This window comes from Balaenoptera physalus (genome assembly GCF_965194825.1).
Source record: "Balaenoptera physalus genome assembly, chromosome: 4".
In the NCBI taxonomy this organism is placed as follows: domain Eukaryota; kingdom Metazoa; phylum Chordata; class Mammalia; order Artiodactyla; family Balaenopteridae; genus Balaenoptera; species Balaenoptera physalus.
In genome coordinates this window covers 138925898-138944128 of record NC_138891.1, presented here as the reverse complement: position 1 = coordinate 138944128, position 18231 = coordinate 138925898, and the positions used below count along the sequence as shown (strand labels likewise).

At 38.6% G+C, this 18231-nt stretch overlaps 1 protein-coding gene and 1 long non-coding RNA gene across 14 annotated transcripts in view; one reads left to right on the top strand and one right to left on the bottom strand.

Moving 5' to 3' along the window:
* The window catches only part of DYRK1A (dual specificity tyrosine phosphorylation regulated kinase 1A), a 143852-nt gene that overhangs the window by 39401 nt on the left and 86220 nt on the right, over positions 1–18231 (bottom strand). For 4 of the 13 annotated variants that reach the window (XM_082458771.1, XM_082458782.1, XM_082458781.1 and 1 more), the window contains one exon: positions 1142–1338. In XM_082458771.1, coding sequence (XP_082314897.1) covers positions 1142–1261 — 120 coding nt within the window. In that variant the 5' untranslated portion in view covers positions 1262–1338. Of the gene's footprint in view, positions 1–1141; positions 1339–13844; positions 13947–13968; positions 14101–14903; positions 15070–16491; positions 16513–18231 lie in introns of those variants that run through there. The other 9 variants (XM_082458778.1, XM_082458780.1, XM_082458777.1 and 6 more) reach the window with 7 other exon arrangements.
* On the top strand, positions 1268–12136 carry LOC309659314. Its single transcript, XR_014262744.1, has 2 exons — positions 1268–1360; positions 10413–12136. It is a non-coding gene; the product is annotated as an uncharacterized lncRNA (long non-coding RNA).

The following is an 18231-nucleotide window of genomic DNA, read 5'->3' as shown; positions in this document are numbered from 1 at the left end:
CCAATTCTGACCAACTGCTCCAATTCTCAAACATACAACTTCTCCATTTACTGCCTAAAACAAATTCTTAGGTCCTGTCATAATTTATCTTACTATTTAACTGTGAATGTTATTCACATGCTATATAACTTTATAAATGTAAAAGTCAGTTCAACTATTCACAAGATCTTATTATAATACATACAAGGGTGTCCTCAAATAATGATGTTACTTAACTGTAGCCAATAGCTCATTAAAACCAGGTATTATTGAATTAGAGAAAAACACATTTCCTTCAAATAATCCAGTATAATAAATACTTTGAAATTTTCTAAGTTTTTGTTCATATTGAAAGACCTAAAGAGTGACAAACCAAATTCCTGAGTACATGGAAAAACAGCCATTTTCAGCACTCATCACACACAGTCTCAGTGGAGAAAGAAATTTTACCACAACTACAGCTAGTTAAAAAAAAAAAAAAAACACTCCCGAAATCAAAAATCAACATAGTGCACGCAGTTAATTCAGGAAGATATTAAAAATACACACACATACACACATGCATATGTGTATGTATATCAAGAGATTTCAGCATTTATTCACTTTACACTATCCATCTTATAGAAAATTGCTGAATCTCTAGTCTGAATATTAGAATGAGCAGCATGGTTAATTTACAAATTTTTTCTTTTTAACTTTAAGGAGTTTCATATTTATTTTTATAAATGTGTACTAAAGTAGTTTATAACAGTGTAAAATCACCTCTTTAAGTTTCCTGTAATGGAATCTGACTTGTTTTCCTGTAACTTATATTTTTCTACTTAATCGCCTTCCCATAAAAATAAGGTTTAAGTTTTTTTATTTTAACTAATATTCTTTAGAAGTAACTTTTCCCCCATCGCAGAATGAGAGAATGTGGTTATGTTTATAAGTGTTTTTCTAATTAAAGTGAAATACACAGAAAAAAAAAACAAAAAAAACAAACCAAAAAAACCAACAAACTTTTAAACGCAAACTCCTTAATATCATATTCTGTCAACCCGGAATCCCATGTTACATGTAAACCGAAAACCATTAAGGCATTCTGCCTATTTACTATTTTACCATTTTAATGAATAAATTACCATTCCAACAAATCATTTCTGATACGTCATAAACTTACCTGGTTAGTTAGAGGCTGCTGAATCTGGTCAGAATAAGATAAGGCAGAAACCTGTTGGTCACTTATGTTTGGCTGGCGACGGTCACTGTACTGATGTGAATGGGGCATCTGTCCAGCCATCTGAAGGCCAGCAGCATGGAATGAAAATGACGGTGCAAGCCGAACAGATGAAGGTTTGCATGCTGAAGTCTCTCCTCCTACGAGAAGATAATAAGTGAGGTTTAAAGGATGCATTCATATCCTAATGTTTGTATCTTTTGACTTATCTGATAGTTCTTTAAATAAGAACTTTAGGATGTTCAATAATATTAAAAACCTTTAAAACTGCAAACAAGGGTATGACACTCAACACAACTGTTGTACAATAAATGGTATAAAATCTAATAGTGATTAAAATGAATATCTAAAAGTCTGTTTTAAGAGAAAATCTTAAGCAAATCCTTTTGTAAAGCAATGGAAATAACCTTTCATACTTATTTTTACATATGAGATTTTCATCAATTGAGAATCATAAGTTGCAACAGTAATCTCTGAATTCCTGCAAAGGGCCTGTCCAATGGATCAGCTCTTTAGAAATCAATTCAAAGGAAAACTGCTGAGATGCTGCTTTGTACCTGTCAGGTGTACGGCAATCAATAGCCCTAGCATCTCCCAAACCAGGTGAAAAATTTGTCCTAGTGGTGCTCACCACTGACACAGGTAATTAAAAGTTGAGCACACAATACATGGAAACAAATTCACAGGCTGCTGTATTCCTCTGGACTCTTCTGACACAGTCCTAAGAGAACCTAGACCAGGCAAGCTTGTCACAAAAACGAACAATCAATTATTATCCCACAGGTAGGCTGGGACCATGGTCATGATTTTCATAGTAGAAATGGAAAATTAACATTTTGGTCCTAAAAGTATTTGGTAGCTAGCTAATAAAAGTTAATTTTTCTTTAGGAAAAGAAAAAGACTTTTCTTCTTATATTCGACCAAATCTGCAAATTTGCAATCACAGACTAAAGCCAGAAAACAAAGCACAAAACCCTGGTCAACCAACACTGGCCCAGAATACATGTGCCTGTCTTCCTGAGTAAACCAGCAAACTCTCACCACACAACACACCACACTGTTCAGCACCAGAGTACTTTTTCTAAAGTCAGCTTGTTTTGAAACACACAACAGTGCTGGCCCCAAAGTGAAGACCACAGATTCTTAGCCAGGCTGCTGCAGTTTGAAATTTCAGCTCCACACTTACCAGCTGTGTGGCCTTGCACACCTAATTTCCTGATAATGATAATAGTATCTACCTCAAACAGCTGTGGTGAAGGTTAAGTGCTTTAATACATGTAAAGTACTTAGAACGGCTCCGGCAATTAGTAGATGGCTTAATATCAACTGCAATTACTGTACTGTAATGCACAGTACAGTAGATGGGAAGGAAGATGGGGCGAGTACCCTTCTGGAGCATACAATCTCCACCTGAATGTTGCACAGATTCTGCAAACTAACGAGAACAAAGCTCAATTCCCCCCAAAAAATATAAGTTCCACTTTTATATCCTACACAGCAAATGCCACCACGCCACTGTCTTCTACCCAGTCAACCAGAATCAAAGCTCTGAGAGTCACGCTCGAGTTCTTTTCCTCCAGACGGCCTCGCGCAAATGGCAGCCCAATCTCACTGATTCTACTGCCCACAGAACGCTCAAACACAATCTCCTCTTTTCATTTCCATTACCCCATGCCTCACTTAGATGACTAAAATAGATTCCTAATAGATCTCTCTCTCTTTACTTTGCCCATGTGCAACTCCGCATTTCTTCAATAAGATGGCTAGAGTGGCCTTTCTAAGGCGCAAATCTCAAGTCTTCACCCCCTACTTAGCGTTGCTTTTAGACCTTAGCTTCTATCTCCCTCCATTACAGCATGCGGTCCTTAACTGACCCAGAGTATATGATTCATAAATATCTGCTGGGTAAGTACAATGTTCCTACGATGACAGATGGGATAACTTCTCTAAACATTATTCATAATTAAAAAATACATTCAGTAATCCAATTCCATAGAGCGACTTTGTTCCGTGAAAAAAAAAACTTATCCTAAGGAAATAATAGATGATGTGCACAAAAATAGTAAGGGAAGAATGTTTATCTTGGTATTATTTACAACAGCAAAAGATTGGAAACCTAACTGTCAAATAACTGGGGGTGGGTGTGTGTCTGTGTGTGTGTGTGTTAAATTTGCATGTTAAAAACACAAAAGACTGGGAAGGAATATAAATATAAATGTATATGAAAAGAATTGGGGTCCTTGATCTATAAATAACTCAAATAGTAAAAAGACTAAGGCTCTGAATGACAAACGACTTAACCATTCTGGGTCCTAGTTTCCCTACCTATAGCAGAGGTATTATTACACTAACCCTGTTCCTTTAGGATTGTTATCAAGTTTAAACGAGATACCAAAAGTTGACATACAGAATAGAACCTGGTACATAACATGCACTTTTTAAGAAACACGAGCTTCTGTTTCTATCATCAATGTCATTATTATATATTGTGTTTAAAGTTGTTTGTTATAATATATAGAAAAAAGTCATTAGTATATAGCTTAAATAATTATCATCAATTGAACCTGTGGGACAAGAAAAATAAAACGTGCCATCATTCCAAAACCCCCACCACCACTCTATGACCCCTCACAATCAATACCTAACTCCCTCATCCCCAAAAGTTACTAGTATCTTGACCTCCAAAAACAGATTAGTTTTAACTTTATATAAATGAATTTGTTTGCTTAATGTTAGGCTTATGAACTGTAGCTTGTTCATTATCATTACTTTATCCACCCTACTTTTGATTGACATGGGATTATTTCCAGTTCAGAGCTATTATGCATACTGCCACTAGGAAGATTCTTAAGTGATTTTCGGTATATACAGAGATGCTGTTCTGTTGGGTTTTTCCCAGTTTTTTGTTTAATCAATCTATTTTTTCCCTAGTAGTTTATGAAAATTCCCTGCGCTCCATTCCTTCACTAACACTTAGAATCATCAGTATTTCTAATTTCAGCCACTACAGCAGGTGTGTACTCCACTGTGATTTTAATGTGTATTTTCCTTGTGACTATGAGCATCTTTTCATTTATCAGCCACTTGGGTATCCACTTAGGTGAAATGCCCATTCAGATTGTTTTTCAATTTTTCTATCAAGAGAGTCTTTTTCTTACAAATATCTAAAACCTAAAAAAATTAGATTTTTAAACATATTTTGGATATAAGCCCCTTATTGGTTATAGATGGTTTACACTGTCACTCTCTTAATGTCATTTCTTAAATTAACTAATTTATTTTATTTATTTTTTGGCTGCGTTGGGTCTTCATTGCAGTGCACGGGCTTTCTCTAGTTGCAGCAAGCGGAGGCTACTCTTCGTTGTGGTGCATGGGCTTCTCATTGAGGTGGCTTCTCTTGTTGCAGAGCACGGGCTTCAGCAGTTGTGGCTCACGGGCTCAGTAGTTGTGGCTCGCGGGCTTAGTTGCTCTGCAGCATGTGGGATCTTCCTGGATCAGGGCTCAAACCCATGTCCTCTGCATTGGCAGGCAGATTCTTAACCACTGCGCCACCAGGGAAGTCCCTTAATGGTATTTTTTGACGAACACAATCTCTTAATGTTACCAACTTTTGGTTTAAAATTAGTACTTTTGGTGCCTGTTTAAGAAATCTTTCCTTTATACCAAAGTCATGAAGAAATTCTATGTTATCTTCCAGAAGTTGGGTTTTACCATTCACATCTAAAGATGGGCAGTGCTCTTGGATCTGATTTCTGTGTTTTCGATAGCAATCAAGTTTCATTTCCCCCCAAAATGGACATCCAATTAACCCAGAACCAATTATTAAAAAGAAACTTTCCCCAATGCCCTGTAATGTCAACTTTATCAAAAATCACATACTCATACATACTTGGATCTGTTTTTGGATTCTTTATTCTGTTATGCTGGATAAAGACTTACATAGATTTCTTACATCTTTGTGTAAGAACCAAATATTGTCTAAATTATGATAGCTTCAGAAGTTTTAATATGTAGTAAAGAATTTTTTTCTTCTACAAGAATGTTTTGGCTATTCTTAGCCCTCTCTGTGTCTATGTTTTAGAATTAGCTCATCAAATTCACCAAGACAAATAAACGCATGCTGGGATTTTGGTTGAAACTGCATTGTCTGGAACAGCGCTGTCCAACAGAAAGTTCTGCAATGATGGATTTATCTGCACTGTTTAGTAAGTAGCTGCTAGCACAACTGGGCACTTGAACAGTCTTTTTTTTTCCCCCTTCCCAATCTTTATTCTTCACTTTGCCTTATTCTACTTGCTGCCACCTTCAGTACAGTGGTGATCAGAGGAGGAGGTACAGGTTCTGCTGTCTTATACCCAATCTCAGAAGGAAAGCTTTCTATATTTCTCCAGTATTGTGGTTGCTCTAGGTATTTAACTGATAACCACTATCAGGTTAACGAAGTTCCCTTCTAGCCCCAGTTTGCTAAAACCTTTTTCTCATGAACTGATGCTGAATTTTATTAAATGCTTTTTCTGAGCTCCACTGAAATGACATGCGTTTTCTTATTTATTTGGTTAATGTGGTGAAATACACTGATTGGTTTATGAATGTTACATCAACTGCAGCATTCCTGGAATACAATTTGGTCATGATTATCCTTTTGTAGTAAATTCACTGGTGACATCATCTGGACGTGCAGTTTTCTTTGTGGGTAGGTTTTTCAATTAAATTTCTTATTTATGACTATTCAGAGTTTACATTTTCTGGTGTGTCTATTTTGGTAGGCTATACGTTTCCAATAGTATTTACTTCGTCTAAATTTCAAATGCGTCGTTATCAACTTCTTCATAATATCCTCTCTTATAAGCTTTTCAATCAATGTAGATATAACTGTAGTAACAGCCGCTTCACCCAAGACTGGTTAAAAAGTCCTTCTCTTTTCTTCTTTGTGATCAGTCTAATCAAAGGTTTATTAATTTTATTAAGTATTCCTCTTTTACTTGTATTTTCTATTTCTGTGCTTATCTTATTCCTTCGGTTAGCCAGAGAGGTATATTAAAAATCTCCCATTTAGGTTACATAAATTGGAAGGTTTTATACCTTCCTGATGAACAAGACCTTTTATCATTATAAACTGCCCCCGTTTCTTTCCAATAATGCTTTTCACCTTGTCTGACATTAACATGACTACACCAAGCCTACCTCTTAATCTTCGCATGGTATGTCTTTTGTTCATCCTTTTACTTTCAATCTTTGTTTCCTTATATTTTAGGTTTGTTTCTTGTTAAACAGTATGTAGTTGGGTTTAATTCATGTATGAACACTAATAACCTTTCTATACTTATTCCAACTGTTTTATGTTCCTTTCTTACCTTCTGCTGGATTAAACTTTATACGCTCTCCTTGCATGCGGATTATTTTTTTTTAAGTTATCTTATACATTACAATATGGATTACATATCCTTGACTCACCAAAACCTAATTACTCCTTTAATTTGTATACTATTGTTGACTTGTGTATGTACACACACACACACCACAAGCACACGATCACAAGACAGTGACTAATCATCCAGCATGAGTAGAATCAGACTCAAGAATACATTTTGGGTGACGGATCAATAACTTTTTGATATCCAGACAGCCATGAAAGAAATACAATGAACTAGATAGCTGCTGCTTGATTATTACTGTTACAACTATCCTCCTAAAATACTTGTTTCATTTTCTGAATCTAGATCTAGTCAATTACATGCACTAAATTCAACAAGCACTCAATGAGGGGTAACTAAGGCATTGTTTTGTGGGGGTGACAATGCCACCCACGATCTATAACAGTGAGTCTCAAACTTTAACGTGCTTACAAATCGCCTTTGAATCTTGTTAAAACTGCAGACTGACTCAGTAGATCTAGAGTAGGGCTTGAGAGTCTAACAAGCCACCAGATGATGCCAATGCTGCTCTGAATAACATCTAAAAAAATTTAACTGCTCATCTTAAGAAAGCTATCTTTCAACTAATGCAAGTAGCAGATAGTCCAAAAACAGGCTATGTTCTGACTACACAATACACCGTAAGGCTTTTCCCTCCAAATTTTGGGGTCTGTGGGTTTTTTTTTTTTTTAAAGACTAAAACACATTCCCGTCCTAAGAGTGGTATGGTAGGTGACAAAGAATCTGATTTTCCTTTAAAATTTGCTGTAGGTAATCTAAATGTGGGTCAACAAGAAATAACTATGTTTTTCACTTGTGGGATTTTTTTTTTGGCTGCACTGGGTCTTTGCTGCTGAGCGTGGGCTTTCTCTAGTTGCGGCGAGCGGAGGCTACTCTTTGTGGCGGTGCATGGGCTTCTCACTGCCGTGGCTTCTCTTGTTGTGGAGGACGGGCTCTAGGCGCGTGGGCTTCAGTAGTCCAGACACAGAGGTTCAGTAGTTGTAGCGCAGGGGCTTAGCTGCTCCGTGGCCTGTAGGATCTTCCAGGACCAGGGCTTGAACCTGTGTCCCCTGCACTGGCAGGCAGATTCTTAACCACTGCTCCACCAGGGAAGTCCCTGTGGGATTTTTTTTAAAGCTATTTACTATACCATCTGTTTACTATAAAATCTATTATAACTACTTAGTAACATTACCAGTTATTTAGCGAAGTGAAAGAAAGATTAAGCTTCTAGCACTAAGGCCTGGTATATAGGTGGTGTCTGCCACATGCTCACTGTCTCCTTTCTTAGTTCAACTGCTCCGTGTTAAATCCAGAAAGAGACTCAAGTTTAGTTTCCTCCCACAATGCCAGAAAGTATTTAAGGTATTCACTCATTCATTCCTCTCCTATTATAAGGCTCCAAGAAGACAAACTAATATAGGAATTTCCTGTCAACCTGATTTTATAATTAAGCAAATCACCATGGTTTTTATTCTTTCTAAAGTTTCCATCTTCCTTTTTAAATCTAAATGTTAATGAGGAAAAAGACTCAGTTCATCCTATAACAGAGATGATGATAAAGAATTAGGTTGAACTATATGAAATTGCTGATATTAGACCTCCTTTGGCCTACAAAACAGCAATTTCATATGGTTTAACCTGTATCTGCCATATTATATATAACCCTTATTCAACTAAATTAAAAATAATATTTTAGCCCAAGAATGTATCATAAATACATGTCGCGATAGCAGATATTTTAATTTAATGATAAACTTATAAAACTTAATTCAAAATTATCTTCTTTTTTTTTTTAACATCTTTATTGGAGTATAATTGCTTTACAATGGTGTGTTAGTTTCTGCTTCAAAATCATTTCTTGGAGTTCAACTCCAATGTAATATTTTAAATTGCTGCCAAATAGTATAAAAGGCAAGTTTGAGAAAAGTATGCATGTAAGGTCCTGTCTTCATTTTTTATATCCTTCTGAACTCTATGGATCTTTTTTACCATAAGCATATCTTCATAAATTTTAAAAGTTCATAAAAATGTTGTTGGTAAATAGTTTATGAAAAAATGAAGCAGCTTCCTCACTATGTTCTAAAAAGAAACTTTAACAACTAGAGACCATAACACTAGTAGAGATTAGCATTGATTCTAGAGAGAAACATTCCATGAACAGATCTCAGAGACTGAGAGACGGCAAGACAGAGGCAGAAGTAGACACAGAGGAAATACCAAACAAAGAAGCCTGGGAGAAGACCCTGAGTGAAAATAACCATCATTTATATCTCTGATATAAGACCCACATGTAGCGCCACTTGTAGCTAACTTGAATTTTTTTTTATTAATATACTGATAGGAGACCATCCTTGTGACAGTATTAATCCACATTAGATTTTAAAGAGACAGAACAATATTAAAGAACAAAAATAAATGAAAACAATTCAAGTTAATTAAAACTAAGACATTCAAATGCAGAAACTTTTACGAGGCCAAGTTTCTGAGACAGAATCCCCTAAGAAATGACAGAAAGGCAACCAAGCGTAAGTGGGAAGAAACCTGCAAGGCCCCTAGCAGCAAGATATACCCATAGCAAAAGAGAAGAAAAACGTTAAAGGAGTAGCCAGTTGCACTTTCAATGATGGCTGGCAAGAAAAATACACATTAAGAGGGTAACTGAATGGAAGTCCACGAGTAAGATATTAGCACTAAGAACAGTGCCTGGGACGTGGCCTGCATTCAATAAATATTTGTTCAGTGAAAGAATGAACTGAATCCAACAGGAATATTTAGAACGTGAAGAAATGGTTCAAAAAGGGAGGGAGAAAGCTGAAGGGGGTAAGGATGAAAGAAGTATTTTTAAAATGGGGGCTCGGGGCTTCCCTGGTGGCACAGTGGTTAAGAATCCGCCTGCCAATGCAGGGGACATGGGTTCGAGCCCTGGTCCGGTAAGATCCCACATGCCACAGAGCAATGAAGCCCATGTGCCACAACTACTGAGCCTGCGCTCTAGAGCCCGCACGCCCCAACTACTGAAGCCTGTGTACCTAGAGCCCGTGCTCCGCAACAAGAGAAGCCACCACAATGAGAAGCCCGTGCACCGCAATGAAGAGTAGCCCCTGCTCGCTGCAACTAGAGAAAGCCCACACGCAGCAACAAAGACCCAACACAGCCAAAAATAAAAATATAAATAAATAAATAAATAAATAAATAAATAAATAAATAAATAAAATGGGGCTCATGAGCCAGAAATAAAGAACAGTCTAATCACAGCACAGGCTACATCTACTGCTGACAGTCAATTTCTCTTACTCACTTTTATATCCCAAGCACATATGACAGTGCCTGCCTCCACAGGTGTTAAATAAATATACATTAAGGTGAAACTATGTTATGATTCTATAAATTATCTAATTTTAAGAACAAATGAACTGATTTCTTATTACCCTCTAGTTAGTGGCCAATATGTATCACCACAGAATGCATGTGTACGTGTACACACACACACACACACACACACACACACTTTAACCTACTAGCCAAAACAGCATATTCAATTGTCTACAAACAGGATGAAATTGCTCACATGAGACCTAAACAAATGCTCGGGTTTATCAATATGAGATGTTAAGTAAATCTGTGCATTAAAAATTGTTAAGAATAACAATGGGATAGGGATAAAAATATTCCTCTTTAAAGCCTATAATATCAGACTTCCACTTCTGACCATTTTAGAGCACCTGGTCCCAAACTACCTCACTCACAACAAACCACTACGCAACTGGTCAAGACAGATGAAACACTGTCTTGACCAGTTGTTTTCAGACACTGGACGATAGGCCACACAGAACAACTTCTTTGTGTGCCTAGTGATCACCGAGAAAAGGGAAACTTGGTGAGCCCCACAATCACCTTGGCTTTCTATCTGGAGACAATTTCCAGAGTACAGTGCAGGGAGGGGGGCCCAAACAGAACACAGTGGTCTTGCTGAACTGAGGAGACAGAGATGAGAGTTCAAGGCTACCGAGTTGGCTGGAATCTGTGGGGCAGGCAGTAGAAATAAGGGAGTTATGCAGAGAAGGAGCTCCATTAATCTATACCTCGGGATGCCCTTGACTGTGTGGCCAAATACTAAGCTGCACAATCGTCAGGCGAAGGTCCATGAGGCCACTCAAAGAGCAACAGGCAGGGAGCTGAAAGCTGAACAACTACTAGAACTTGCCCCGGACTGGGAGACAGTAAGTGTTCTAATCACTTAGGGTGGAGAAACCCCGACAAACACCACAGACATTCAACAGAGATGCCAGAAAATCCACACTTCAGGAGGAAAGCTATACTGGCCCTATAAAAGGCAGTCTTCCACTTGTCGTAACAGAGACTGTAACAAACCTCAAAGGATCAAGATGATCAACAAGTAAGCTAACCGCCCACCAGGACAAAATTCAACACTTCTTAAAAGGAAGACAACAAAACCCAGATGCTCAACAGCCTAGCATTCTTAACGCCCATATCCAATCAAAAATCACTAGGCACACAAAGAAGCAGGAAAATGAGGTCTGTATTCAAGAAGAAAATACCTCATTAATAGACCCAGAAATGACAGAAATAATGAAATTGGCAGACAAAAAATAGATTAGAAATCTTTTAAAATATAAAGGAAATTATGGACAAAATAAAAGAACAAACAGCAAATCTTAACAGATAAATGGAAAATATAAATAGGAACCAAAAAGAAATTCTAGAAATGAAAAACAATTGAAGTGAAAAATTCACTAAATCGACCTAATAGGAGACTAGACACTGTGGAAGGAAAAAAAAAAAAAATCAGCGAATTTAAAAACAAAGAAACAGGCCTTCCCTGGTGGCGCAGTGGTTAAGAATCCACCTGCCAATGTAGGGGACACCGGGTTCGAGCCCTGGTCCAGGAAGGTCCCACATGCCGTGGAGCAACTAAGCCGGTACACCACAACTACTGAGCCTGCACTCTAGAGCCTGCGAGCCACAACTACTGAGCTCACGTGCCACAACTACTGAAGCCCACGTGCCTAGGGTACAAGACATAACTTAAGGATGCATGTGGTAAGCCCTCAAGCAACCACTGAGAAAGACTGGATGGATGGATGGATGGATGGATGGATGGATGGATGGATGGATGGATGGATGGATGGATTATCCTCAACTAGATCACAGAAAATCTTACTTAGCCCTAAGTAAGACAGTAAACGGTCCTTTACCCTTTCAGTTACTAAAGGCAAACCAAATTCTTATAGCTGAAGTAAAGTGTCAAGCACTTATTTTTAATAATAGCATCTGGAACACAAAAAGGATTAAAATAATCACTCAAGATACAGCTGCCAGACTCTGTAATTATTGTACTGTACATAGTATATATAACACGTAATAAGTGTAAATTTATATTTCTCCCAATACTCTAAAGTTATAAAATATGTTTAGAGAGAAAAAAATAAATAAAACAGACAATACTACCTGGTTACTCTATGGGTTATCAGCAGCTATGAAAAAATTCCAAGTGGAAAAAGAGAAATCCCTTTTTTCTTATACTGTCCGTTAAATTAAAATGTTTAATCAGTAATAAGCCCATCTAAACAAAAAGTTTCCCCCTTTAGTAGGAAACAAGGTGTCAAGCAGCCTTTGAGCCCTTAATTTTTAGGAATGGGGGGTTGGGCTGAAACAAAGGACAAGTAAACATACACAATGTCTGGAGAGAAATTTTAGAAGCGAGATTAAACCTTTCAAGAGATCAATTCCAACCACTTGAAGAAAATGAAGATCAGTGATTTTCTACCTTGGCCTGGTAGCTACTTAGTGACTGATATGGATGAGAAGCCAGTCTACCTCCCAGTGCAATAATGTTACTGAAACACACACTCCCCCTGCCCTCCTCCAGCTTTGCTCACTACTGAATCCCTAGGACTTAGAACAGTGCTCAACATGCAGTAGACATGCTGTAAGTAACTGCTGCCTAACCAACTCACTGTGCAGTATAGAAAGAGCACAGACATTTACAAATTTATAAATATGAATCTGCCATTAGGAGAAGATTTAGAAATGCCAACACAAAAGATTATTATGTTACAATAAATTAAGCATACAAGCTGCTGAATTTTAGGTATGATTAACTGGTAACTGATTGTAAATGACTTCAACGAAACTTTTCTAAAACTTACAACTAAAATTTTACTGGAAAAATTACATGCTAAAGAAAGCAACATACTTAACACAGCAACCAAAATAATGGCCACTTCAACAAAATGCTCACAAACATGCTTTTGAGGCAAATTAAGTTTGAAGGAAATACAATAAAAAAATGGTTTATCTTCATGATGGTAGCTGCATGATCCTTGTTGGCTCATAACTGTTTCAAATTTATATAGCCTCTAACCCATCCACCCCACCCTACTCCAGTCCTTTGGGGAAACAAAAAGCAAACTTGTTTCTGATAGTTTAATTTTAGATGCTGTTTCACCGGACAGCCCTGCAGAGGGGCAGAAAAAAGATGCCTTTTGAACGAGCAAAATCCAGCTCTCAGCACAAGGGAACAGCAATGAGACAACAGCTGCTGCAGCAGCCTTTTCTGGCAATATCAGTGCCTCAGTATGAAAACAGTGTCACCTATAAATATAGGACCTAATTTACATAAATTTCTTTCTAGCCACAGTATGAGAATAACATGATTTATTCAACAGGTAACTAATCAGGCTAAAGGAGACCAAGATTCTAAAAAAAGAAAAAAATCTACTACCACTATGAGAATAAAAGTATTTTCAAGAATCTAGAAGATCTACACAGGACAGTGCTGGTTGCTCTATCAGGCGTCCGGGTTAATACCAAAGAAAATGAGCAAATAACTGGGGTCCTGACTAGAATGCTTGTATAAGAGCTAAACACTTGTTTAACTGAAGGATTCACATGTTCACTGCAGTCATCTGGTCTTCAGTAAGTTTAACTTTCATAAATAAATAAAGATACTGAAAGTATTACAAAAATGATGTAAGTCATTCAAACTGACAAACTATGCTGGTTAAAATCAAGAAACAATTCTTTCAAGCAAGCTAAGGAACTATCATCATTCAATTAGACGGTAAGCCAGATCTGAGAGTCTAGCGTGTCTTTCAACGAGAAGGGACGACAGTGATCATGTAGCTCAAGGCTATCAGACAGCTGTCCCTCACACTAGTACTTGTCAGATGACGTATCCTTATTTATGGTTTAGCAAATACAATCACCTGAGACAGGGTTAGCGGTAGTTGACAACGCATGAAACAGTCAGCCTAACCAGCAGGAACGTGACATGTGCATTCAATGAACGCCACTTCCTATTTTCAGTCAGAAGATAGGGTTTTCATTCACCTCCTCTCAGGTCAGAGTCATCTGTGGGACAGTTAAGGGAAAGCACTGGAACCATCCAGATGGGATAACTATAGATCTCAAGCTGCTCATAACCACCTTTGTGAAGCTCTGCTTTCCATATCTCAGATTCCTCTGTAACAGGCAAATTTAGCATATTCATTTACAAAACAGGTAAAATGAGAAATACACCAGGAAAGTTCAAGCTTGCTACACAGAAATACACTGAACTAGGATTTAAGACTTCCTGTCGCTTGCTGTAACACCCGCATAAATGCAGCATGGTAACAAATAAGTCAGTTTCCTCATACATGAAATGAGATGGTTCATCATCTTGTCCAGTCATATAAACGCAAAGTACTCCTTCCTTTGTAAAATGCCATGGATTTGAAATGTTACACAGATCATTGCCAGAGGAAAGGAAAGGCTGTGCTCAAAAGTCTCTGTTTAGAGCTTAAATGACACATTTTAATAAATGGTGGTTAGATTCTAATTTATTTCCTTTTTTAAAAAATCTACACAAAAACATAGTAAAATACTATTTATCTAAAAACAACTTTGTTTTATATATACATATATATACACACACATAAAGTATATACACGTATATACATACCCACACAATGTATGAATATGTTCATACATATAAAACCTGAATTACCCAAAGATGCTCCCTCCCCAACCCCATTCCAGGATTTTTCTTCAGATCTCTTGACCATGACTTTGCTAGGGCCCATACCCACTACAGCTGCCTTCCAGAGACCTGGAAGTACAAAAGGAAGAGAAACCATATATTACAACACATCTAAAAGCTGAAACATTATGAAGCTATTAAAAAGCTGAACACTGCCTGCTTAGCTGCCTTCCCCTCCAGGAAGAAGAATCAGGACATAGAGAGAGGCCGCTAGGAATACGACACAGGCGGAAATGTCACCTACCACAGGCTGCCATCACTTCAGCTATGCCACAACCATGCCACTTTAACAAGTGTCTGGAGATGCTACTAAGTTTCAGGCACATAAAGTTTCTCTGGAAAGAAAGCTGCCCCATACGTTCCCTCATCTTTGCCTCTGCCTTCTCCCAAAGCAGGCACAGCAACAGCAGCTGAGAAAGAAAAAAACACTTTTAAAACTCTTTCCCTCTCTGACCCCAGGCGGAAAAGAGGAGAACCATACACATAACTCCTCTCCTCACTCTTTTTTCGTTCTAGCTAGACAGCTGTTAAACATACAAGATATTTTTAAGTCTAGTTAAGTACTTAGTTGGGTACCTATATTGAATTGCAGCATAATACTTAAAATTATCCAATGAGGCAATCATTTGGCTTTGTGATTCCAATTAGAACACTGTATATTTACAGGGATTTTCCATTACAAAATGCCCCAAAGGCAAGATATTTATCTGACCAGAGACACTTCAAAAAGTTAAGCACTGAGCAAACTGTTAACTGTTCACAGAGGTTATAAAATGTAATAATATTAAAAAAAGGAACACTTCATTAAAAGTATATTTATGTAGCAAATAAATACTTCATTTTAGAGCTCATCATTAGTTTTCCCTCTTCCATATCTACTGTGCAAAAGCGTTTAAAATTTGCATCTGAGTTCCATGCCAAATGAAAACAGTCTGGAAAATGTTACTGTCCAAAGTGTTATACAATATCCTTAAATATATAAAGCTCTCTAACGATACAATTAAAAACACTAAAATCTGCCCCCACCCCCCGAAAAAAGGCAAAAGATGCAATTCTCACAAACCAATAATAAGCATATGAGAAAACTTTCACTCACTAGAAGTCAAAAAGTAAGTCAACAGGTAAATAACAGTGAGATTTCATTATTTACCTCTCAAACAAGCACATTTTTCCAAACCAAAGAGAATACCCTCAGTAGTAATAGTAAGAATAAAGCAGGTTTGTATGACCCTTTACCAGAATGCTCTGTCAATAGTTTTTCACAACTGGAGAAAAAGTAATAAAAGTAAAAAATAGTAACAACATTCATTAAACTCTTCTTCCAAGCCAAGTTTTGTTCCAGTATGCCTCATATCCACGAAAGCTCCAAGAATTAGGCGGCATCATTACAGCATCTGCTACACTTTACACAGAAAGGAACTGAAGTCCAGCAGCTGCACAGGGGCCCTAAGTGTGGTGGCCCCACGCTCATGGCTGGTCAGCGGTAACACAACCCAGGCTCTGCAGAGTCCACTCTCCTCACCAGGGGACGCCTCAAAGATAGAAAGAGTGGGGAAGTGCTCAAGAGACATGAGAAACACCTCCTACAAGACGGGACTGCTAGGTGCCCCGCAAAGGAGTGAAGATAAGCTGAACTGGCAGGGAAAAGATACGGAGGCTGAGAAGGAGCGCCCTGCTTGAGGGTGTCCCTTCCCAAGTACACCTGCTCGAAGTCAAGTGAAAATAAATGCAGCACGGATGCGTCCAAATGGATGGCTGTGGCCAGAAGAGGGGAATTTAAAAAGGAATCTAGGAAAAACAGATACACTTCACATCAAGCTTTACAAAAGTACCTTCCTAAAAAAGCCAGTTCTCAGTCTCCATGAATCTTGTGAAGAGCTCACGAAAATGTCCTGTGGAAAAAGACAAGACCGGGAAGTGGGCCACAGTCCAGAACGACCTTCACCTGCAGCCTCACCCTGCGCAGGCCCGCCCTCAGGCTCCAGCCCCAGCTCTCCCAGGCGCACCCTCCGCTCCTTACTCTGCTGCTCTGCCCGACCAACTCCCACTTCTCTTCCAGACAGCGGTTCAAATGTCACTTCACGTTTGGCTGGAGAACACAGACAGAGGAGTAGGTTACAGATAGAAAGGCACGCTGGACCAAAGGGTCTTTCTGCCAGGATAAGAGATTTGGATTTTGTAAAATAGGTAAGAGGGTGCCAGAGAAAGGGTGCCAGCAGTGACACCACTCCAGCTGTGTTTTCAGCTATAGAAATAAACACTCTGGAGCGTCTGGATTCAATTTTGCCACTTACTACCTAGCTACTGAGTGACTGGATAATTCAATCTCTGCCTCCTTTTCCAACTGCAGAATGGGTTAATAACAGTGCTTGAACCTCAAGACTATTATGAAAATTACAGACAATGTTTTAAACCAGGGGTCCCTAACCCCCAGGCCACAGACCATTATCGGTCGGCAGCCTGTTAGGAACCGGGCCGCACGGCAGGGGGTGAGCGGCGGGCCAGCGAGCGAAGCTTCATCTGCCGCTCCCCGTTGCTCGCATTACCGCCTGAACCCTGCCCCACCCACCCCACCCCCGTCCGTGGAAAAATTGTCTTCCATGAAATCGGTCCCTGGTGCCAAAAAGGTTGGGGACCTCTGTTTTAAACAATACCTGGCACATGGTAAGTGCTCAACAGATGTTCTATTACTTAAGCTTATCATAATTGATGTGTAATACGGATTGAAACAGAGGGAAACCTCAAGCAGAAATCAATTAGGGACTTATTTCAACAGTCCGAGCAAAGGACTGTGAGAGCCTTTAGGAGATTAATGTCGAAAAAAAAGGGAAGATGTATGAACAGACACCATGGGATAGAAATGACAGGACTTAAAAACTTGTTTAAAGATGCAAGATGAGAGACAAGCTGGTTTCAAAAATGGCTCAGTGGTTTTGAGCCTAGGTGACTTAGGACACAGTGGTGACAATGAGAAAGTCTGAAAAGGGCACTAGGTTGAATGAGCACATGTCCTTAAATGTAATGACTTGGTCAAAGACTGCTTCCTAGTACATCTCAGCAGTTTTCATGCTATCAAGCACATGACAGTTAAAACTTTGTTGAAAATACAAAGGAGAAAAGGGTACAAAAACAATAAAAGGAGAAGGAAAAGAGTGTGGCAGAGAAAAAAAAAAATTGGCCTGGGGAGGAGAAGCCCACGGTTCTGGTCCAAATTCAGAGGTTAACTACGTGACATTGGGGAAAACATGCCACCTGTACCAACAGCCCCACCCCGTCACATACCCTACTGCGTCACATACTGAGGAAGTATCACCATCTATTTGGGGCTTCTTCAAAATATACACCTCACTCTCCTTTCTTCCCCATCTCTGAAGCATTTTCCTAGAAAGCCTCTGTTTTTGACAGGTGTTAACTTAACCTGCTCTGGATGCTTGGGCAGAAAAAAGGTTGAACACCCATGAATAACCAACTCCCCAGTCACTTCCAGCCTTGACATTATCATATTTGCCTGAGCATACCTCAGTCAGGAATATACGACTGTCCCCAAAGCAAGAAGAGCTCACATTTCCCAA